Source organism: Emydura macquarii, unplaced genomic scaffold (assembly GCF_026122565.2).
Source record: "Emydura macquarii macquarii isolate MOO-44397 ecotype Brisbane River unplaced genomic scaffold, CSIRO-AGI_Emac_v2 contig_1790, whole genome shotgun sequence".
Taxonomy (NCBI): Eukaryota; Metazoa; Chordata; order Testudines; family Chelidae; genus Emydura; species Emydura macquarii.
Window position 1 is genome coordinate 4223466 of NW_027131927.1, and position 23467 is coordinate 4246932.

At 54.1% G+C, this 23467-nt stretch overlaps 1 protein-coding gene across 1 annotated transcript; it reads right to left on the minus strand.

Moving 5' to 3' along the window:
• Positions 1-654: 654 nt before the first annotated feature.
• On the minus strand, positions 655-23346 carry SARS2 (seryl-tRNA synthetase 2, mitochondrial). Its single transcript, XM_067556715.1, has 16 exons — positions 22901-23346; positions 21675-21770; positions 20166-20195; positions 18546-18686; positions 16544-16598; positions 15162-15225; positions 10214-10319; positions 9325-9372; positions 8576-8684; positions 6669-6714; positions 5968-6055; positions 5200-5312; positions 4862-4955; positions 4290-4382; positions 3773-3838; positions 655-2530 (listed from the first exon to the last, which is right to left on the minus strand). The coding sequence occupies exons 1-16, from the start codon at positions 23150-23152 to the stop codon at positions 2414-2416; spliced, it is 1518 nt and encodes a 505-aa protein (XP_067412816.1). The 5' UTR covers positions 23153-23346; the 3' UTR covers positions 655-2413.
• Between the last annotated feature and the right edge of the window lie 121 nt (positions 23347-23467).

Here is a 23467-nt window from a genome sequence, read left to right on the forward strand (position 1 = left end):
GGGAGGCTTCGGCTGACCGCTGCGTTGAACCTAAAACAACGGTTTCATTAAGAAATTTAGCTAATTAAGACTTTTTTTTTAAAAATCCATTTTTTTCCAGCCAAAATTATTTGCTGAATTCAACCCAAATGTACAGATAGTTTTTGGTGCCCTGAAATTGCCAGTAAGGGGGGGAGGGGGTTAACTTTACCATTTGTGCTGACCTCACTACCCCATTGCGGTTCTGGGGGGGCGCTCCTTCCTCAGTGCTGATTTCCCCGCTCAGCTTCGGCACCCAAGTTAGAAGAGTTTGGCGCCTGTCCCTGCCAGGCCTTAGCTCATCGCGTGTGATAATAAATTCACAAGGCGCTAGGGGCGTTCTCCTCGCCATTGTTCAGCACAGCCAGGAACTGGCACTTGGCAGCTGTTCTATGTCCCCGGCCCTCGCCTTTGTAGACACCGCTGGCCGCTTTGTGGCAGAGCTATTGTCAGGCTGAGCAAGGCGTAACAGATTGCAACCCAGTCCCTCGACAGCAGCAAAGCAGCCCCAGGGAGTAACTGAATTAAACCAGCCAACATGGCAAATTTCTAATGAATAAAACGCCCCAGGAGGAGCTGCTGTTAGAAGACCTTCACGTCCACCTGGACCACTTGCATCTCTCTGAAACTGGCTGGCAAGGGCAGAGGTGATGGACAAAATAGCTGTCTATGAGATCCCAAGCTGGCTCCCACCAATCCACCCCCTCCCACCTGAGTCTGTCATTCTTCAAGCAGTCAGCTGCTGTGTTGCACACCAGAATCAGCTGCATCTCAGTACCGGGGGAGCGATCCTTGTATAAACAGCTACTGCCTTCCATCCCAGAGGTGTCAGCATTTCAGTACTGGTTAAATTCATTAATAAGCAGCTGCCACCCCACACCCCCCAGGCGGCTGCCCCTCAGTGGCAGAGCAGTTCTGTACAATCAAGAAAGAGGGGGTGCAGGGTCCTGGATCTGGCCTAGGAGCTCTGTCCTGCAGGAGGCACTGGCCACGGTGGAACAGTTGCAGTAGCACAGTGACCGAGGGGCAGCAGCTCTTCTGTTCCCTGGTGATGCTGGAGCTGAGCAGAAGAGGTCAATGGAGATGCTCATGTTCTTCCAGACCAATTGTCCTCTCGCCTGCCCGAGGAAGGCTCGGCCGAGGATCCACAAAGCCAGGAGGGGAGGGGTTACCCCCATATACACAGTGGGAAAGTGAGGTGGAGAGAGGCAAAGTGATTTGTTCCAAGGTCATGGGTCAGTGGCAGAGCTGGGAGGGAAGCCAGGGGTCCAGACCCTCAGTCCCCCCTCCCCTCCTCTCGCTGGGAATAGAACCCAGGCATCCTGAGACCTAGTCCCCCCTGCTGTAACCCACCAGACCCCTCTCCCTCACAGGTGCTTTAAGCATGACCCTATGAGAACAGAGCCCTTCTCAATTGCAGATTTAATGGGTGGCACAATTTCATTCCCCTGCTTGGCACCCTCTGACCCCCCAGCAGTTGCCCCGCTCCAAGCTGGCATTACCAAGTGTGGATGCTCCCCCTCCATGCTCTCTCCCTCTGTGAGCCCCTTGGCTGGGACCCTGACTCACCCGGCAGGGCCCCTCTCCTGCCCCACAGTATGGGCAATCGCAAGGGCAAACCTCCCAACTGCACACTCTGCCCCCTGCTTGGCTGCCTCAGCCCCAGGGGACCCTGGTTAGGGCCAAGTGTGTGGGTGGGGTGGGAAGGGGTGTTTGAGTCTCCACGGCCCATTCTACCTCTCGGCTAAGGCTGCCGCTCCTGCTTTGTGTAATGCAGCTGCACCAGGGAACCGGGCTGAGATCCGGCAAACTTGTTTCACAGCAGCGTCTCCGAAGGGCTAGCTGATGGGAACATGCTGCAGCCAACACCAGGCCAAGTCAGATGAGAAACAGCGGACGGTGGGGCGAAAAACTCGCCATCTCTTCAGTCATCAAGCTCCTCTGGCCATGGCTGGCACCAGCAGCAAGGATGAGGAGCAGGGAAGCAGGACGCAGAGAGGAAATAGTGAAGGGGGGGAGTGGGGAGGAGCACATCTAGCCATGAAATCTACATGCCCCCCCCAGTCCCTTCAATGGCTTGTAAGTTGGGAGAACTCTCTTCCCCCTCGCCAGGAGCGGGAGGTCGGCTACTGATGGAGGAACGCGGGAGGGCGGCTACTGTTGGAGGAACCCAGGAGTCCTGGGGAGAAAATAGCTCACTGCCTCTTGCCAGTGCTGGGGTCTGGCTCCAGGCAGCACAGTCTGGTGCCAGAGGGGGTGCTGGCATCTCAGAGTCCCCATCCACATCAGCCCCATCCAGGTGCTGCAAAGCAATGCCAGGAGGCAGAAGGGACGGGGGGGTGTCTCGTTTGTGTCGGGCTGGGCCCTGCTGTGACTGCTGCTGCTGGCAGACGGGTCAGCGGCGTTTAGGTTGGTTGGGCCCGATGTACTTTAAGGGGGCGTAGCTGGGCTTGGTGATGATTTCCATGCCCAGGAACGGCTGCAGGATCGTGGGGACTCGGACGCTGCCATCCTGGGGGAGGAACGGGACAGGGCATGGTTGAGACACAGCATTGGGGGGTGGGTGTGAAATCCACTCCCCCATGGCTAAACAACAAAAGTGACTGAGGATGTTACCCTCCCATTCTCCAGCCTGTCCATCTCCAGGCCTCTAGCCAGCTGTTTGTTGGGTGCTCTCTCTCCCCCGCACTCATAAAAATTTTGGATCTCAGTGGTGGGGGTGGGAAATCCACTCTGGAATGGAGCCTTCGCTACTCAGCCAACCCCCCAGAGTCTCTGTGCGGCTCCACTGCTGAAGGAGGGAAGGGGAGCAGGAAGGAATTTTCCCTCAGCTCGGTAGAGACCTTGGGACCCCCCCCACTTTTCTGTGCAGCAAGGGGACTGAGTTAGGTGCGGGATCATCTGGGGAGATCTCCCCTAATCGATTCTCTGCCAGTGCAGGGGCCTCAGCCCTTGGTGGCCCGATTCTCATGCCACGGTTGAGCTTCCTGCAGACAAATGCTTTGCTCTGACTCACTCTCTGAGCTCAGTCCAGGAATCGCTTACTGGCCTGTGCTATCCAGGGGTCAGACCACATGATCTAACCATCCCTTCTGGCCTGAAACTGGAACCGTGAGAACTCCTGCTAATTCAATCCCAGCCTGACTCCGTTTCAGTGGGGGAACCTCCCTGCTTCTCCGCTCCTGGCTGGGGGACAGGACACTGGTGCCAGAACCAGGGAGGCAGGAGGCAATGCCCTCCCCCGCTTTTTAACAAAAGAAATCGAAGTGCAGAATTCATGTCCCCCGCAGACTTCCCCTCCTCTCCCCACAAATAATAGATTCTGCTGGGGAGGCGCTGCCATTACACCTTTCGCCCACCAGGGACTGCTATGGCACCAGAAGAGAGGGCAGCTGGTTCACTGCTAGAGCAGCAAGCCACAGAGATGGAGGGGGCCCTTTGGCCTTGGCCCCCCCACTTCTACAAAGGTTTGAGTGCCCTTGGCACAGGGTTCCCCCAGAACCCAGGCCACCACAACTCTCCCCTCTCTTCCTTGCAACAGAGCCCTGGGGCCCGTGGCCAGCCACCTTCACTCAGCTGATCATCAGTGGGGAGAGCTGCCCCCAGCAAGACACGCTCTGCCCAGGAGGTGGCAAGTCCAGAAGTTGAACAAAGGGCCGTAGGCTCAGCCAGCACTGATTGCTCCCTCTCAACTCAGGCACACAGGGTATGAATGTTGGGCCATTACAGCCCTCCTGGTAGGGCTGGAGCACACCTTGAGCTGGTTGGACTCCAGCAGAGCGATCAGCAGCCGAGGGATGGCGCAGGCTGTGCCGTTGACCTGGGGAGAACAAAAGATGACAGTGGGGATTTTAATCCCCCCACCCCAGTGGTCACCAGCCAGTGACCCACATCTGGGGGCCACCTGAGTGGCTCCAGGATCTGTAGCCACAAGAATCAAGCCCGCTTGCTCGGCCCCAAGATAGGCAGATTAATTAACATGCAACTTTCCCCCTGCAGGATCCAAACTGACAAAGGGTCCCCATCACCTGGCACTGAGATGCAGCCACCTCTGGGGTAGAACATAGGGGCTGTTTATACAAGGATCCATCACCCGGCACTGAGATGCAGCACCTGGCTCTGTTAGGTCTCTCACCCAAGTCCTGTTAGATCTGATGCTCCTGTGAATTCGCCTGAGAAACGCACCTCCCTCCTTTACCCCTAGGGTTTTCCTTTTGGGGGTGTGTTCCCTATTTCCCTGCTGCCCCGGGGTCAGGAGGCTGGGCGCTCACCGTGTGTGCGTAATGGAGCTGCCTCGTCTGGTCGTAGTACATAATGTTCAGGCGCCGGCTCTGGTAGTCAGTGCAGTTGGAGGTGCTGGAGATCTGGGGAAGCGAAGAGGGACCGCCGCTTTAAAAGGGAGGGTCAGTGGGGTGGGAGATGGCTTGAAGGACAGCAGTCATGTGACCCACAAAGCAGTCACATGACCCACCAAAGGAGTTAGGGTGTCCCCACATCCAAACCAGTCTTCCCCTCCCTCTCCCTGCCTCCTCAGATCAGACCAACGGGCTTGGTGTCTCCATGCCTCTTCCCCCAACCATCACAGATGGACCCACTATCCCCCCCGCCCAGTGCACTAGCTCTATCTTGTGTGCGCGCACATGCGAGAGATCCTTCCTGACCCCTCATGCGGCTGTCCACCCCTCACCCCCAAGCATGAGGATGGACAGCCCCTGTGGTTGGGATCCAAAGCTAAGAAAATCAAGGTACATTGGGCAGCAGATCTCACCCTTTGCCCTGGACAAGCTGCTAACCTTGGCACCAGGATTCCTTCCACCCCATCACTCCAGCTGGAGGCGCTCACCTCGCCATACTTGCCCCTTCCAGGCATCCAGGCCTCAATGTCATATTTCCGATAGGCGGGCAGCCCTAGCTCCTGGGTGGGCATATCCAGGACCCTGCCGCAGAGAGATTGATCAGGATGGCAGCGGGAGGGAGGGACTGATCCCAGCACTCAGGGCGCCCAGCTTGGAGCGGGGCTGCTGGCACCATTTCCCCAGCCGAGCGGGCCCAGTAAGCGACCCTGCACCGCCAAGGAGGGCAGAAGGGTAACCCTTGTGGGGGTACATCCCTGGCCCGTAGTTGCCCTCCCCGCCCCCGTTCGGACAAGGACATGCAGAACACCCGGCCCCTCCCCCTCACTTGAAGTGCAGCCCCAGCTCAGAGAAGATCTCCTTCTGCAGGGCAAGGAACTCCTCCAGCAGGGCAGCGCTTTCCTCCCCGCTCTCCGCCGCTGTCACCCCGAACATCTCCACCTGTGGGGGAGGGAGACAGGTGCATCAGGCAGGAGGAACCGCTTCCACCCCGCCCGGTACCAGGCACTGCTCCTGACATCATCCTACGAGCCCTTTATTGGGGAGGGGAGTCCTCAGCCTGCATCGACCCTGTCCCCCACCCCAAAAATCACACAGGCACCTCCTGGGGTTGGGATCCCCGTCACGGGACCCTCCTGGCCTGGGCTGAAGATGCCTTCCTCAAAGCCAGGCTGGTGGGGATTGGCTGGCCCAGAGGGTGTTGGTTCTGACCCAGACCCGGGGGGGGAGGTGCCGGCACTCCGTCCCCCATTGGGTCAGCAGCTTGGGTGCCATGGAGGGTCCCAGTCGCCAACGCAGATACCCCCTGCAGCCAGCACCTGGAGCAGCCACGAGCGGCATCCAACATGGAAACTAAGTGACTCCCTGCTCATCCCCGCCCCCCACCCCAATCAGCAGAGGGAAGGTGGCCCCGGCTCTTGGTGAGGGGTCTCGTGGTTCGAGCCAAGGAGGCTGGGAGCCAGGACTCCTGGGTTGTACCCCCAGCTCTGGAAGGGGAGTGGGGTCTAGTGGTTAGAGCCGGGGGGCTGGGAGCCTGGGCTCCTGGGTTCTAAGCTCCAATTCCCGCTCTCTCAGAGAGAACAAACGACACCCCTACCTTGGTGAACTGATGGACTCTGTAGAGTCCCCAGGGCTCCTTGCCGGTGTCTGTCTCGGTCCTGTAGCACGTGCTGGAACACACGGTTCTGGCAATGGGGAAATGGACAGGACAGGCCATGAAATTAACCCACTGAGCCAGCCCTCTGCAGGGGTGGGTGGAGGAATGAAACCCCGCAGCTGCCATGGGGGAAAGCATCATTAACCCCTTTGGGCAGAGTGGGGAAACTGAGGCACAGAGGTACGACTTTGTCCAGTGTCACCCACCGAGCCGGGAACAGAACCCAAGATTCCATGGGAGTGAGGTCTCGGGGCAGGGTGTGGAGTGAAGGGTGTTGGGAGTCAGGACTCCTGGGTTCTATCCCCCCCCTTGTGAAAAACAGGACTTTACTTTGCACAGTGTCCCCAACCCCCTGCCAGGGAATAAGCGACACCGGAGAGCCAGAGAAATGAAGTGGAACAAGGCAGGGAGGGCAGGTGAGATTGCGGATGAGACAGAGGGCCACCAGGGTGGGTGAAATACAGGGCACGTGCCCGGGATGGCAAGAGCTGCGGGGAGGAAGGCTCTTGCGCCAAGCGAGGTGGGATTGCCCGGAGGGGCCAGGCACAGGGCAGGAGCTGGGAGGGGAGCAGAGAGATCAGGCAGGGAAAAGCCGATTGTGAAAAAACAAAAAGACCGGGGCTGGGGGAGGAAGTTATTACCTGATTGGCATGTCCTTCAAATTCACGGCATGATCCATGAAGTAGCCTGGAAAAGGGGGAAGCCGGGGGAGAATTTCAGTGAGACAACAGCTGCCACGAAGGGCATGGAAGAGGGTGATGGACTGGCAGCCTCCGTATGCCAGGCATGCTAAGCCCTTGTAATGGGTACCGCAGCAATGAGAGCAAGCGCCACCACACCCCACCCCACCCCTATAGTGCTATAGGATCCAAAGACAATGGAGTGGGGGGGGGGGGGGGGGAGAATTAATGAAACCCCCAAACACTGGAACAATGGACTTTCTCCACCCCCATCCCCCACACTGTGGGGACCAGCACAGGCTGGCTTAACCTGGTTGAAAGGCCCTGGCACACACTGGGCTGGGAAAGCATGAAGTGTCAGCCCTGACCCAGGACAGAGGGTCACTCATGTTCCATCCAAGAGACAGGCCCTGCTGGGCACTTGGAGGCCTTTGAGACCTGCCAGTTAGAAGATGGGTGACCATTTGCGCTTTATTGTTTGGGGTTTTTTTTTTCCTTTTTCCCTTTTCCAGATCTGTTCTCTCTGGAATGCTTTTGTTCTGAATAAACAGTACGTGGCTGGCTGCCGGCTAACCCTGCCGCCCCGAGAGAACAAACCAGCAGGTGCAGCGTGCAGGCGGAGAGCGCGGCGAAGGGCAGGAGTTTGCTGCCTGAGGGCTACGTCTACACCGGAGCTCGGGGTGTAATTCCCAGCACGGGCAGAGGGACCCAGCCAAACACTGGGCCACGCTTTAGGCCCGACTTCATAATTCCCAGGCTGTCCACCATCTACTGAAGAAAACCCACCAAGTCTATCGCACCCTGGAGGAACCGGACACAAACAGGACAGCATTCGTCCGCTGGCCACCTTGTCATAGAACCCGCCCCGGCAGGAGGGGGTCAGCCCCAGCATTGCCAGCCGGGCAGACTGGCAGCCCACTATTACCCTGGCCACATCAGAGCAGTGATAAGCCTGTGGATCTTGGAGATGCCTGGAATAAAGCCATACAGTGCAGGCATGGCCACTTGGAGCTACAGACCCTCCGCTGCCTAGGCGCGCGGTCGTCGAAAACAGCGGTGCTCACACCAGTCGAGCTAGCATGTGAAAATAAAGAGCATAGGCACAGCGGCATCCATGCTAGAAGGAGCACGTGCCTGGGGTCTTGGAAAAGACAGGTCACACCGCTAGCGCGGGTATACCCACCCGAGCTGGGAACTACATCTCCCAGCTCCAGCGCAGACCTACGCAAAACCCTCTGCCTGGAGGGAGAGGATGGTGGAATCCCGTGCCGAAGAAGGTGCTGGCTGGAAGCCTGAGATCTAAGCAGGGAGGAGGACGGGGATCCCACAAGGGGCCAGTTAAAACGAAAAAGTGTCCTTTTTACAGCCTCCAAAGCAACCCCAGCCAGCAGCGTTCCCAGCTCCCGTAGCATTTGAGGCACTCGGGGAAGAAGCTGCTTAGCCCAGTTGCTAAGGGCCTGACCTCAGAGCCTCCAAACTTACAACCTGAAACTCAATTTTCCCAGGCCTTGGTCCCTTCTCTCTTTTGCTCTGCTTCCTTTTCCTGTTTACACACAGCCCCAGTGCAGGGCTGGGTGTGCTGTGATTGCACCCTGGCTGCCAGCAGCCAGGCCCTTTAATGCACCCAGTCACTGGTGTGGGGACTGGAGGTGCAGCGAACGCAGGGACTGTAAGAGATCAGACACCAATCCAGGGGCCTGGCTTCCCCAAGGGCGTGGGGTGAGACCAACCTCATCTTACATTGACCCAGGCCCATCTGTCACATCCCCGCCAGCGCTGCTGACAGCAAGCCACCTCTGAGGCAGAGCGCGTTTTGGTTTCGCCCCGGGAAGCAGAAGAAGGACACAGCCTACCGGTCCCTGCCTCACCTGCGATGCCGACCTCGGAGGTGCCAGCCAGGCACAGGTCCTCAAAGCGGGACGGGTCTATGTTGTACACCGGGGAGGGGATGGCGTTGGGCTGCATACCACAGCCTTCCTGAAGGGCAGAGTTGGCAGAACCCTGGTTATCTCCGCGGAGCCCAGCTCTCTGGCAGAGGCCCGCAAGGGCCTTCTCCTCTGCAGCTCCCCCCATGAGCTCTGTGGCTCATCCAGAATCGCACCTGCCCTCCCTCCCAGGGCCCCCCATTTGCAGTTTGAGAGGGGGCTGGCCTCTCTCCATGGCCCTGCTACTGGGGGGAAAATGGGGAAGGAAGGGAGAACATAAAGGGCCAGGAGCTGGGCAGGCAGCCCCCAGGGAGTCCCAGTAACACAGGGAGGAGTAAGCTGGTGGAGAATGGGTGGTGCTGGGAATACAGGGCTTGGGGGAGTCGGGTCAGCTGCCGTTCTGAATGTAGAGCTGGGGGCGGGTGCCTGGGAGCTAGGGGCAACGGGGGACCTGGGGAACTGGCATTGCTGGGAATGCGTGTGGGGAGGGAGGGGTTGGGAGCCAGTGTCACTGGGATGCCAGAAGCTGGGGACCAGCCATCAAACCACTGGTAGTGCTGAGAATGCAGCACTGAGACAGCTGGCCTCTGAAAGACCCTAGTGCCAAGGACTCTGGGGCCAGCAGGGTTGGGGGGCCGAGATATCAGGGTCCTGGGCAGGGAGGGCCAGGGCTCTGTCTCCAGGGCACTTACAAACACGGCTCCTCGCAAGAGGTCGGGAACAGTCATCGGAATGAAGCCCTAGACAGGGAGAGAGAAAGGACATGATCCTACAGGCCAGCGCTCAGCAGCGGACTCAGGGCGACTGCCCCTTCTCCCAGCCTGCCCTGCACGGGCTCCAGGGGACAAGGGAGTTGGGCTGCGTAGCACCAATCGGTCCTGCCGACGAGGGGGTTGAATTTGGGGGCAGGGAGTTGGTGCTGTGGGCACCAGGAGCTGGACTGAGACCGAGCAAACGCAGGACACAGGGTCTATCCACCGGCCTCAGCTTTATAGCTACCGACGATGCCAGCTAGGCGCGGACCAGCAACTCAGAGGTGAAAGCCTCAAAAGCCTACAAATGAACCAAATCCTTGGCTCCCCCTCTAAGAGGGGCTAGTCAGTGACAAAGTCTGGAACAGAACCCAGGAGTCTGGACTCCCCCCTACACTCCCCTCGCTCCCCACTGCTTTAACAACTAGAGCCCACTCTCCTTTGGGGTTGGAAATAGGGCTCAGATGTCCAGGCTTCTGGCCCCACCCTGAACACCATTCCCCTTCCACAGCCAAGAATAGAACCCAGGCGTCCTGGCTCTCCGTTCTAACCACTAGATTCCACTCCCCCCTCCCTGAGCCAGAGAATAGCACCCAGAAGCCCTACCTCCTCACCCCACCCTGCTCTAAGCCCTACATCCCACTCCCCTTCCAGAGCTGGGAACAAAATCCAGGAGTCGTGACTCCCAGCCCCATCCCATTCCAGCCACCATACCCCACTCTGCTCCCAAAGCTGGGGATAGAGCCCAGCAGCCCCGACGCCTTGTACCCCGCACTAACCATTAAACCATGCTGCCCCCACACCGCATGGGAAGTCCAGCTGGCTGTACCTGTTTTATCAACTTGCTGATGGTGAACTGCACCAGGGCGTGCTGGAGCATTGCTCCAGCCCCACGCAGATAATAGGAGCGGTGGCCTGAGATGTGAGAGAGGCGCCTGGGTGGGGAAAGAAAGGAAGAGAGACAATTTCCACTGGGCAACATAGCATAGGAAGCTACCACCTGCTACTGGAAGGATGGTGCAGGTGGTAGGACACTCACCTGGAACCCAGCTCTGCCGGTGGCTCCCTGTGTGACAGTGGCCAAGTCGCTTAGTGTCTGTGCCTCAGTTTCCCCAGCTGTGTAATAGCACTGCCCTACCTCACAGCAGGGTTGTGAAGAGCTTCAGATATTCAATCACAACTCAAGGACGTTGCTAAATTGGAGGGTGTTCAGAGAAGAGCCACGAGAACGATTAAAGGATTGGAAAACCTGCCTTACAGCGATAGACAATCTAAATGGTTTAACAAAGAGAAGGTTAAAAGATGGCTTAATCACAGTCTGGAAGTACCTACACGGGGAACAAATATTTAATAACAATCTAGCAGAGAAAGGTCTAATAACATGATGTAATAGCTGGAAGTTGAAGCGAGACAAATTCAGACTGGAAACAAGGCATCAATTTAACAGTGCGGGTAATTAACCATTAGAACAACTGACCAAGTTTCGTGGTGGATTCTCCGTCACCGACAGTTTTTAAATCAAGAGTGGATATTTTTAAAAAATATCTGCCCTGGGAATGATTTGGGGGCAGTTCTCCAGCCTGGGTTATACAGGGGGAGTCAGACAACATGATTGCAGTGGTTGGTGCCCTCTGGCCTTGGAATGTCTGAAGATATTAGAGGGATGGACAAGGGAATTTAGATGCAAATAGCTATCGTCGTGTGTAATGGAGAAAAGGCCAGATTCGCGGCTGGTGTGAAACAGCAATAGCTCCACAGCAGGGGATGGAGCGGCAGGGGACATGGACGGACGGACGGACACGGGGAATCTGGACTCGTGGGTTCTGCTCTGCACTCCCCCACCCCACTTCTCAGTTCCAGAGGTGTCAATCTGGAGTGATTCCACTGACTCCAGCCTTGCTGTAGTCACGGCCAGGTGAAGAGGGAGAGAAATTGACCAAGCCAGATGGTTTCAACCGACTCACGAAGCCAGAATACGCAATGACACGCATGCCGGCCCCATGACGCACGTGTGCAGCCCGCATGGATGCGGAGAGAGGAGGCTTTTTCCATGACGGGCAATCCCCCCGACCTGAGGGCAGCGGGGGAGGCGCACCTGATGTCGGAAAGTGCCCGAGGCCCGTGTCCAAACAACAGGGAGGAGAAAGGGCAGCCCATACAACATTTATAGCCCCTTCATTCTGCAGGGGGCCAGGGGCGTTAGCAATCAGCTAATGGGTGCTAAGAGTGCGACAGCTGATCGGTAACTCATGGTCCCAGAGGCTTCCGGGAACAGCAGATGGCTGATCGCTTTTGTGTCACCTGATGTACTAGCTAGAAGAGCAACATGCCCATCAGACGGTGCCCATAGGACTGGGCAGGTCCCCCTTTTGATGTGGTTAGAGCAGAGGGGGCTGGGCATCAGGACTCCTGGGTTCTATTCTAGTCCAGCTTCTGAACCCCTCAGTTCACTTCATCGCTCTGTGCTTCAGTTTCCCCACCTGTGACGAGGTGAGAATAAGACGTCCCAGCCTATCAAGGGTGGGGATTTTAGAAGGGCTGATTCATAATTGTGAAGTTCAAGATCTTTGCCATTTCAGAGAGGAGGGAATGGAGAGAGAGAGATGGATGAAGGGACTTACCCCCAACTCACACGGCAGGGCAGTGTCAGAGTCAAATAAGACCCAGGAATCCTGCCCCCGCGCGCCCCCCCCCCACTCTAACCACTAGACATCACTCCCCTCCCAGAGCCAGGTAGAGAACTCAGGAGCCCTGGCTCAGGACCCCCGTACTCTAATCACTAGACCCCGCTTCCTCTTTATAATTCAGACCTAGGATCTTCCAGGAACATGTCCAATGGGGCCCGTCACCCTGTCAGCTGGTAGCTGTGTGCTCCAGCCTAGCCGGATCAGATCACAGGGCTAACTGTGTTAACCACCAGAAAGGCCAGAGATAGGCTCCATATAACTGTGTGCGACAGCTGCCATTTTGGGAGACGCCCCAGGGATGGCACCAGGCACCGCTGGAGCTGAAATCCCGAGCTGCTATAGCCTGAGGTAAAGAGCCAGGCCGCCTGAGCTGGCTCTTAACAGACTCACGTCCCCTGCAGACACGGCCCAGTGGGTTATGCTCAGGCATTCAAGCGCCAGCTCCTCAGCTGCTTTGTCAGTTTGTAGCTGGTCGAGGATGCGGGTCTGGGCGATGGTTGCTTCCTTTCCAGCCCAGCTCTCCCGAGGGCTGCAGCACTCCTGCCTACGCAGCAGCAGCTTGCTCCTCCAGCAACCATCTGCCATGCTGCCAGAGCATGTTGATGGCTCTCCCCACACGACGCGCTGAAGATTCAGGGCATATCTGCCTGATGGCAGGCAGATGGGCAATATTTATGAGTGATCAACAGCTTCTGGGGGCCGCCTTGGCTCGGCTGTTTTAAAGAGACCCTCCCCCCAGGCGCAGGGCTGATCCAACAGCCACTGAAACCAACGGACATCTTCCACGGACTTCAGTGCCCCTTGGGTCAGGCTCTAAACCACGAGCCTATTAAGCTAATGGGGTCAGGAGACATCTGACCCAGCAATTGACATCTCTCCCTGCCCATGGACTTAGCTTTGAGCTTCTCCACCCACTAGTTTCTACCCAAACTCCGGACTTGTCGACAAGGGGACATTGCCCAGCACAGCTAGAGTGGTATAATTACTCTGCTGCAGTCCAGCCCCTCTATTTGCCCATGCAGACAAGCCCTTAGATTCAACCAAGCCCCAGTCTGGGCTACGAGCCAGGCCATCAGTCATCTTGCCTGGACAAAGGTTCTCCTCTCTTCTCCCCCAGGACTGCCCAGGTAGACAGAAGCCCAGGCCCTGATTTTCACAGGTCCTCAGCACCCGCAAGTCTGAGGTTAACTACTCAGCACAACCAAAAGACAGGCCCCCGGCCAATCAATCCTCAGCTCCCCCTGATTAGGCATCTTACAGTAGCCCCACTGAAATCCAGGCACTGCAGAGACAGTGCCTGCCTCAAAGAGCTCACAGGCTGAGGCCAGGATCAGATGGGGGAAACGGAGGCATGGAGCAGGGCTGTGACTTGCCCAAGGTTCCCCAGCATGTCAATGGCGGAGACGGGAATAGAACCCAGGTGTCCAAATTCCCATTCTAGCGCCTCGGCCCATAGGCCACAACACCTTTCTTATTATTTCACGCTGTAAGAGACCGGCGCAAGGAGATACCTTGTTCCTTGCCGGTGCTATCTGGAGCCTCTCGACTCCATCACCTGCGTTTCAAAGACCCCAAAGGACACAAGAGGTTTAAGAACCAAGCAAGTCGCAGCCATGGCTGTGAAACTGACAGACCAAGCTGCTCCTTAACATCCACCCCTCCCTTCCAACCTGCTGTGTGCAAGAGGCAGAAAATTAAAACCTCCCAACCATCTAGCCCAGCCAGAGATCAGGAGAGCAGATTCCCCCCTCCTCATCCCCCAGGTTGTTGCCAGGACTTCCCCAAGGGCAGGCGCAACAGCCAGCCACCTCCAACTGTTGGCTCACCAATGGGATAGCAAGATGCAGCCCTCTCTTCGCCCTCGGTCTAGAGTCGCCTCTCCAGATCTGACCCTCCGCCAGTGACGGGAGTGTATAAATGCTGGAGAGGGGCCCGGCAAGTCACGGCACTTTATGCTCCAAAGGGGCTGATGCTCAGTTATATTCAGGACCCTCTGGCAGTGTAAAGGGGTCTTACGGAGGATGGAGACGGCCCTCTGAGAATCCACCCTGCCCAGCAGTCTCTGCAGGTTGTGTGAAACTGACAAAGGGCCCAGCTCACAGCCCCCAGAATAGGGGGTGGATTGGAGGCATGGCCGGGGCACACTGCACTGTGGCTATTCTCTGCCCCCCAGAACCCCATAGGTGGTGAAGCATGAGTTAGAGCAGCCCTGAGGCGTTGCACCTTATTTCTAGTTAATTTGTCCAGCTTCAAACTTCCAACCAATGGATCTTGTTAACCCTTTGTCTGCTAGACTGAAGGGCCCTCATGTCAAATTTCTGATCACCATGTACACATGGCACTAAGAGACCGTGCTCAAGTCTCCCCAGAATCTTCTCTTTGTTAAGCTAAACAAATCAACTCATAGAGCTCGATCTCGCTAAGGCAGGTTTTCTAGCCCTGTAATAATTTTGTGGCTCCTTTCTGACCTCTGACCAATTTTGAACCGTGGGCCACAGAACTGGACACAAGATTCCAGGAGCAGTCGCACCAGTGCCAATTACAGTGGTGATATACAAGGTATAGGGTCCGTGCAGCCTTTCAACGTATGGGGCCAGCAGTGACGGTGGTTTTTGAGTGCAAACGGTGGGCTGAGAAGCATGAATTCGTTCCACCAAACCACTGCCAGCACAGTCTGTGGCCACTGTTGACCCAGACCAGATTCAAACCGGCAACACTTACGGGCGAAAAGCATCCTATTCCAACCTGTAACTGCTGGTAGTTTTACTTACCATCCCTACATATTCCCTTCCCCCAACTCCTTCTTAACTCCCTGTACGGTAGTGCATCTTAAATTGCTGGGGGGGATATTAATTCATCTGCAGATGTCCCCGAAATAGGGGGAAATGGAGAAAGGGGGCAAAGATGCATCAAGATCATTTTCCTGGCTTTGCTCTCTGCCTAATTAAAAGGAACTCCGTACCATTGAACATGGAGGGAATAGAGCCAGGATGGTTAAGTCTAGGTATCAGGCAGGCCTTGATATCCGATTTCTATCCGTATTTCAGTGTAACGTAGCCCCACTAACAAACTCTTTGTCCCCCGTCTTACCTTTGTCTGACAATATCCAGGTCTTCCCCAATCTCCTGATGCCCCTTCACTTTGAAATCAAAAACTAAAATGAAGGGGAGGGGAAACAAAGGGTTAAAGTCACAACTGTGAGTTTTTCTACAAAAAAGATGTGGACAATTTGGAGAGAAGACACATCACAGGACTTATCTGAGGGAACTGGGCTTGTTTAGTCTGCTTCCTACCCAGGAACGGTGGTGGCAGATGACAGAACAAGGAATGTGCAGGGGGACTAGGTTGGACATTAGGAAAAAGTTTTTTACTAGGAGGGTTCTCAGCAGGTTTAGCCTACTGTGCAGGATCCGGAGAGCTAGATGAAAAACACTTTAAGCAGTTGGGACTCTTAAGCCACCTGGTACTGTGCAGGATCCGGAGAGCTAAAAACACTTTGCAGTTGGGTAAGCCACCTGGTAGAGTGGGCCTCTCTTACAGTTGGGGAAACTGAGGCACAGAGCAGGGAAGTGGCTTGCTCAAGGTCACAAAGAAAGTCAGTGACAGAGCTGGGAGTATGTGGAAGATGCTGTCAAAATTATTTTGTTTCTCAACTGCGGGACAGGACCCAGGAGTCCTGGCTTCTGGTCCTCTTGCTCTACTAACCCATAAAATCGCACACCCCTCCCAGAGTTGAGAATAGAACCCACAAGTCCTGACTGACAGTCCTCCCCTCCCAGCTCTAACCACTAGATCCCACTCTCCTCCCAGAGCCTGGGATGGAACCCAGGAGTCCTGACACTCCCGTTAGCTGATGCGCAAGTGACCATGCCCTCCGACTACCAGCATTCTCCCCTCTCAAGGATGACACGATTGCTCCCACCCTACAGCTTAGCTCCCCCCCTCCGCCCCGTCCCCCCCCACACACTGTTGCCAAAGACCTACAGAAACCCACTGAGCTAGCAACAAGATCCCCATCCCCAGGCTCTCTCTGCCTGTAAGTTGCTGCTCCCAGAGTTCCCTGGGGCTCACAGGGTCAAGGCCAGTCTATCCCCTTCTCTCCAGTATTTGTTCCCATCTCCAAGACAGCTTTAGAGAAGGCGAGCGGGGCCTGAGTATCCTTTGACCTGTTGCCCGTTGAAATCAATGAGCATCTTTCCACTGACTTCAACGTCTCAGCTCCTATATGCAGGTATCCACCTGACCGATCAGGGTTTCTATTGCATTCAGCCCACACCTCCCATTTTCTTCTCCTTGGGTTTGATGGCAATTATATTTTAGGTCACAACCAAGGCTAACCGGGGGGCCAGATTCCCCCATCTGGGGGAAGGTGGGATCAGAAATACCAGCTGCAGATAGGCTTTGCAGCTGGCCCAAGCAAGCCTTGCCCACACCCAGGGCCTGAAACCCCTCTCTGAGAATCTGCTTCCTACCTGGTTTCTCTCCCACGACCTCCATCACCCTCGCTTGGCTCTCATCTCCGATGGGCTGGAGGAAGGAAAGGTCAAAGCTCACACAGGATCACCACAAAGGGTCAAAAGACACATGGGAAACGCACTCAAAAACCAAAGTGGATAAACCCCATAATTACACCAATTGGTGCATGTCTCTTTCTGACCCTGCCACGGGACACGGCACCAGGCAGAGACTACATGAATCACAGGGCACCAGGAAGGGAATCATGGGAGTTTGCAAGTTCAACCCGAAGTCCCACAATTCCAATGGCAGCGCAAGAAAAATTCTGCAATGCAGAGTGTGCAGCAGTGGAACACTGCATGCTGGGATGCTTACCCAGAATGCAGTGCCCCTGTGTTTGAAAAAGTACAGTGCTGCTACACACCACTGAAGCTGGGTTAGCAAGGCAGTGTGGGCACACGCCTTTGGGTCACTTATACCTGTATAATTAGACCCAAAACATCCTTTCCACAGTAGACAAGTCATAAGTATGACTAGCTAGGTTCTGTAAAACCATAAGAACAGCCACATTGGGTCAGATCGATGGTTCATGTAGCCCAATATCCTGTCTCCAGCAGAAGCCAGTACCAGAACTTCGGGAGAGCATATAAAACAGGGCAATCGTGGAGACATCCACCCTGTCATCTCCTCCTCCTGGCTTCTGGCAGTAACCACATCCAGGCTCCCTAATCCACCCCCTTGCATCTCCTGTGTCTATGAGGGGGTGGAGGAGAGGCGATTGGGTTACCAGGGTGGGGAACAGAGCCCAAATCAATATATCTAGCTGGAAGGGGAGTGGGGTCTAGTGGTTAGAGCTGCAGCTACACCACGCCTTTAGGAAAAAATCAGGCCAGGGTATTTATTGTAAGCATCACTGTGTGCAACACTCCCCTTAGTGGGTGTGTGGTGTGTGTATATGCGTACACACGTCGGATGGACAGATGGATTGATTGACAGATAAGATCAATAAGGTTTTAAAGCCAGGGCAAGAGACCATTAGAACATCTAGTCTGACCTCCTGTAGAACATGGTGTAGATTTTCACCCAGTCAGCCCTGTTTTGAGTCCAAGCACTTACGCCTGGTTAACACGTCTTCCAGAAAGGTATCCAGTCTAGGGGTACGTCTACACTGATTCTGCTGCGTCAGGCTCCACAGATCAACGCAGCAGGATCAATTGAGCGGCCACTGGAAACCCGCTCAATCGATCCCAGAAATGCTCTCCATTTGACACAGTAACTCCACCCCTCAGAAAAGAGTAACGCTGTGTTGACCAGAGGGCATTTCCCATTGGTGCAGCAAAGTGAAGACGCTGTGGTAAGGGAGCATAAGTAAGTCGACGGGAGAGAACGCATTCTACAGTACGTAGCTTGGTATCTCCCGTCAACCGGGCGCGGCACTGTAGACCAGGCCTAGATCTGAAGACATCAAGAGACAGAGAGCAGGTGAATCACCAGCACTGTTCATTGGTGCCTTCTTTCTAGCTGGACTTTGTCTGGCTTTAACTTCCAGCCATTGGTTCTAGTTCTGCCTTTCTCAACTAGATTAAGGAATCTTCTCACACCTGCTCTTTTCTCCCCGTGAAGGTATTTATACACTGTAATTTTATACGCTATAATCAAGTCACCTCTCAATCTTCTCTTTGATACACTGAACAGATTGGGCTCCTTCAGTCTCTCACTGTCAGGCATTTCTTCTAGCCTTGAATCCTTCCTGTGGCTCTTCTCTGCACCCTCTCATACACATGAGCCGTTGTTTAAGTCAAAGCTAAGGGACAGACTTGATTGAAATAAGGTGAAAGTTCCATATCGATATATAAAGCCTGGGTGACTCAATCCATATACAGGCACCTAGGTTTACCTAGATCTCTTCTGTATTTATATGGTTTCCTATCAACTTTAATTTTAGACCTCCCCATGTTGATTGACTCTGCTCGCACGTATAGCAACCCTCTGCCCCATGACACAGCAGCCCCTCCTTACCACATCAGGGTGTGTCCAGTTAGGCAGCCACAGAGCCTTCAGATAGTACTTCTCATCCAGTTCCATCTCCGCCTGGTACAGGGAATTCAGCTGGTGCCGTATTTCCCTCCCTCGGGTCCGTAGTGTCTGGTAATCAGGGAACTGTGCCGGGAAGCGGGGGGGAGCAGATTAGTGTATCGCGAGGAGGGGTGAGTCTCAGATAGATCCAGGACTAAAAAGGAGTCTAATATATATCAAATGGATTCCAAGGCCTGAGTTTTATCATATCCTTAGTGGTTCATTGCTCATTTGCCCCTGGGTCTTACAGGGTCTTCTCAACAGCTCATATCCCACACACTGTAATACAGCATTCATTTCCATTGCATTTTTCAACCACGAACCTCAAAGTATCGTCAGCCTCTGCTAGGGGGAGGTGGTATCAGCCCTTTCAGAGATTCAGAAACGGAGGCACGGAAAGGTGATTTGCCCAGTGTCACACAGCTATTCAGTGGTAAGACCTGGGAACAGAACTCGGACTTCAGGCCACCCAGTTCCAACAACTACACCATGCTTCCACTCCCAGAGCTGGGAATGGAACCCTTCCACTAGACACCTTCCACCAGCTCCAAATGCTGATAACCCCTCTTTTCTTTAAAGCTCTGAAGATCAGTGAGTTGAACTGCTGTAATGCCCAGAGGTCACAATGAAAATCGGAGCCCCATTGCCCTAGGACAGAGAATAAGACACAGGTCACACATGAGAGAGCTTAAAACCTAAAGACAGACAAAGGTGGGGAAAAAATAAAAGACGTATGGTCTTCAGTTTATAGGTGGAGAACTGAGGCTCAGGGTCACACAGGAAGTCCAGGGCCCTAACCCCCATGGCCTGTCTGCCTCTCAAAGCAACCAGTTTACGCCTCATCCTGTTGCCCCAACCTCCATCCTTCCTAGGAAAAACAGTAAAGGAAGATTTCTCAGGAGACCTCCACATGCTCCTGACAGGGCTTGTAATGTATGAGACTTTCTGCTAACAGCACGTTCATGCTAAAAGCAGGGAGAGGCCAAAACTAGAGGCCACAGATCAAACAGGCCCTACAGAGTCCTAAAAACGAAGCCTCTAGCACAGCTGATCACCTGCAGTTTTCTGCCACACAACTCAGCCAACACATCAGATCTATTCAGATAGCTAGCAAGAAATCTAATGATAGGTGCATGTTTAATTTCATAGTTTAAAAACCCGTGTCAGTTTCTGTGACTATTAAGTGTGACCTTTAGGATTCTGAGCAGATGAGCAAAGCAGTCCCTGCACAGCATTTAGCCATCAAGAGGCAGAGCCCTATTGAATTTGTGGAGAATCGGAAAACCAGAAAAGCCTAATTTCACTGCTCTAAATGAGAACAAAGTCAGAGACCTATAGTGGCTGTCTGATGCAGCAGGCGTGGGAATCTCTCTGGCGCCCCCTGCTGCTGCCTACACATCACAGGCACCAGTATAATATTCTGCTCTCCTTGGGCTTACAGCTCATCTTACATAAGGAATGGAGGGTGTGACCCTCTAGCAACCATCTGCAGAGGTCAGCCATGCACTCAACGCTTCCTTCCACTTCTACAAATTGATACAATTTACAAAATCTGGCTCTTACCGACTCCAATGTGCTCTTGTCCTGGGTTTCCTGGGAGGCAGAAAAGAAAAACAGTAGATAACAAGAGTTATTTCCTTGCGGAAAGGTGTCTGACCTACAGAAAATAAAACCGGGGTGCCTGGATTGTATGAAAGTGAGCAACCACACAATACCCCGGCATCTGCTCTTTTAAGGGATCAGATTGTCAAACTGAGCATCTGTGATGAGAGAAAATTACACCACCTGTTAGAAGCCACAAACAGTGGGGGTTTTAAATATAGAAATACTGTATTGCACACTGGAGCTGTTTGGAAGCATAAGGGGAAAGGGGAGACCTGCAACCTACCTGCAAATCTCATCCCAGGGCCTGGGAGTAAATTTGCACATTGTGCACCTAACTATCTCAATTTTACACCAGTGTAAATTCACCTGCTTCCATGGGGTCACTCCAGTTTTGCATCAGCGTGAGGGGAGAATCAAGGCCTAAGATTGGCTCCGGATTTCTCAAAGACCCAGAGCTTGAAATGGGTCTAAAATCAGCACAAAACCTGTGGGGGCAGGGTTAGAGGGCAGCGTAGGGGCAGAGTGAGTCAATCATGCTGGGCAAGGGGCAGACGGAAGAAAAAAAAACCCAGACAAAACATACACAAATGGCCCACAGAGTTAAGCAGAAAAACCCACAAGCAGCAAGTGGATTAAAAACAAACAAACAAAAAAAAAACCCCCAAAAAAACCACCGATCTTAAAAAATGTCAGCCCAAAGTTGCATATTTTGAGATACTTTGGGAGCCCATGAGGGCATACAGCCACAGGTTGAAACATGCATCCATTGAAGTCAATGGGAGTTGTGCCAACAGAAGTTGGGCTCAATTAGTCCTTTGCTTTCTGGTGAAAGGCACTTTCCAGACAATCTCTAACAGATACAGTTCAATCAGCACTAACGCAAAGCCATTCACTAGTGATCAGCAGCCAGGACACTGTATAGTGATGGGAAGGGAAAGAAGATTTGAGTTCAAGGACACTGTGCTTAAGACATGTGCCACATAGGGGTTTTACTGTTCAGTTTCTGAAGTTCTGGCCTCATCTGAACAAGCCACAGAATGTAAAATACATGGACTCTGAATTAATGGGAAGAATAAAAGTTTGCATCAACTGCTAGACCTACACTCCAGATCCAGAGAGTTTAGGGGTTTCAAACCTAATGTTTGGTTCACCATGCCATCTCCCCTGGCTACTGTACAGGGGACTTGACCAAAAGATCTACTCAGGTCCTTTCCAGTCCTACATTTCTATGATTCTATACACACAGGCACCTTTTCAAAAAGGCCAGAAGTCATTCATGGCTGTGGAGCGGTGGCAACTGTGTACTACTTCATACTCAGGTGGTACATTAAGCCAGGATACAGCATATAAGATGTCTGTGCTTTTTCCAACAGGGATGCCTCTCAGATAAGCGCTGCAGCATGGCTTCTGTGTGGTGGTGGGGATTTTTATTTTGGGGACTAGGGGGTTGCAGTTGTGTAGACTCACCACAAGGTATTTCACTTGACCGGAGACTTCCTCTTTTTCAGCTTCAAGTTTTCCGATCTCCTCCTGCACATTCACCAGTCTCTTCCATGTGGATAACTGTGGTGATGGAAAACAGAAGCATGAGTGCTCATAGCTGGGGTTTCTCTAATAGTTGCTCCTCAGAACACTAAAGAGCAGCACGTATTTTCCATTCTACAGATCATTTTTCCTCTCACTCTCCCAAACCCGCTCTATCTTCCTTTCCCATTTTAAAAGCATCCCCTTCCCTCCCATAGACCCCTTCCCAATTCTCTAGGCTCCATTTCTTTTCCCATAAGCCTATCCAATAAGGATTCCCCAATCCCCAAAAATCCCTCCCAACAAGCCCCACCCACTCATAAGAACAGCCATACTGGGTCAGTCCAATGGTGTATCTAGCCCAGTATCCTGTCTTCTAACAGTGGCCAATACCAGGTGCTTCAGAGGGAATGAACAGAACAAATAATCATCAAGTGATCCATCCCTGTTATCCATTCCCAGCTTCTGTTAAACAGCAATCCCTGACCATCTAGCTTTGATGGATCTATCCTCCATGAATTAATCTAGTTTTTTTTTTAACTCCATTATAGTCTTGGCCTTCACAAGATAATCTGGCAAGGAGTTTGACAGATTAACTGTGCATTGTGTGAAGAAATATTTCCTTTAGTTCCTTTTAAACCTGCTGCTTATTAATTTCATTTAGTGACCCCCTAGTTCTTGTGTGATGAGGAGAAAATAACACTTCCTTATTTACATTTTCCACATCAATCATTTTATAGACCTCCATCATGCCCTCCCCCGACCTCTCTTTTCCGAGCTGAAAAGTCCCTATTTTGAGTTCCCATGATGCTTCCCTATAAACCCCCCCTCTTCAGCCCCTTCTCCCCATAAACCCCACCCACTCAGCTATTTCCCTATAAGCCCTTTCCCACAAGTCTCACTATGGGCCCCACCCACTCTATAAACCCTATATGCCCCTTTCCCTCAGCCCTATCCTATCCCCCCATAAAACTCCCTCTAGGCCCCATCCCTGACCATAGGTCCCCCCTTTAGCCACAACCCCGTCCCAGGTCACACCCTCATTTCCCCTGGTCCCACCCTTTTTCCGATAGGCCCCGCCTCTGCCCACAAAGCCCACCCCCTCCCACTAAACCCTACCCAGTCCACAAGCCCCACCCCTTTTCCGCTAGGCCCCGCTTCTAACTCACTATCTCGCGCAGGTCTCGTGGGCCTAGCGGCCCCTTGCGGAACTCCAGCTCCCGCTCTGCCTGCTCGGGGCGCGCGCACAGCGCAGTCATGTCTAGGCGGGGCCGCGCGCTGTTCCCTTCCCGCACGTGCTCGTACAGCCGGCTCCGCCCCGCCACCCCCTCGCTGCTCCACCGCCTCCCCGAGCCGGCCAGCCCCAGCCCTCGCAGCGCCCGCCACAGTCCCCGGCCCAGCAGCGCCATGGGCGCCGCCATGTTTGCCAGTCCTGTGACACGCAGCCACGGCACTCCGGTGCGTCCCTTTCACCCGCGCGCCGGCCAGATTGGCCAATCGCAGTGCGCCCCCAGGGCGAGGTAGACGGGCCAATCAGAGCAAAGAACCCACCCTTTGCTCGCGCTGGCTCCACCCCGCAGCCTGACCGCTAAGGAGGGAACCAGTTGGTTGCCAAGGGAGCGGACGGGGATGCTGAAAGAGAGATGGCTCCTCCCCCCTCAATATACCCCCCCAGTGCCCTGCAGAGCCAGCCTGAACAACCCCCCCAGCCAAGGACAGTGCCTCAGGGCAGGGGG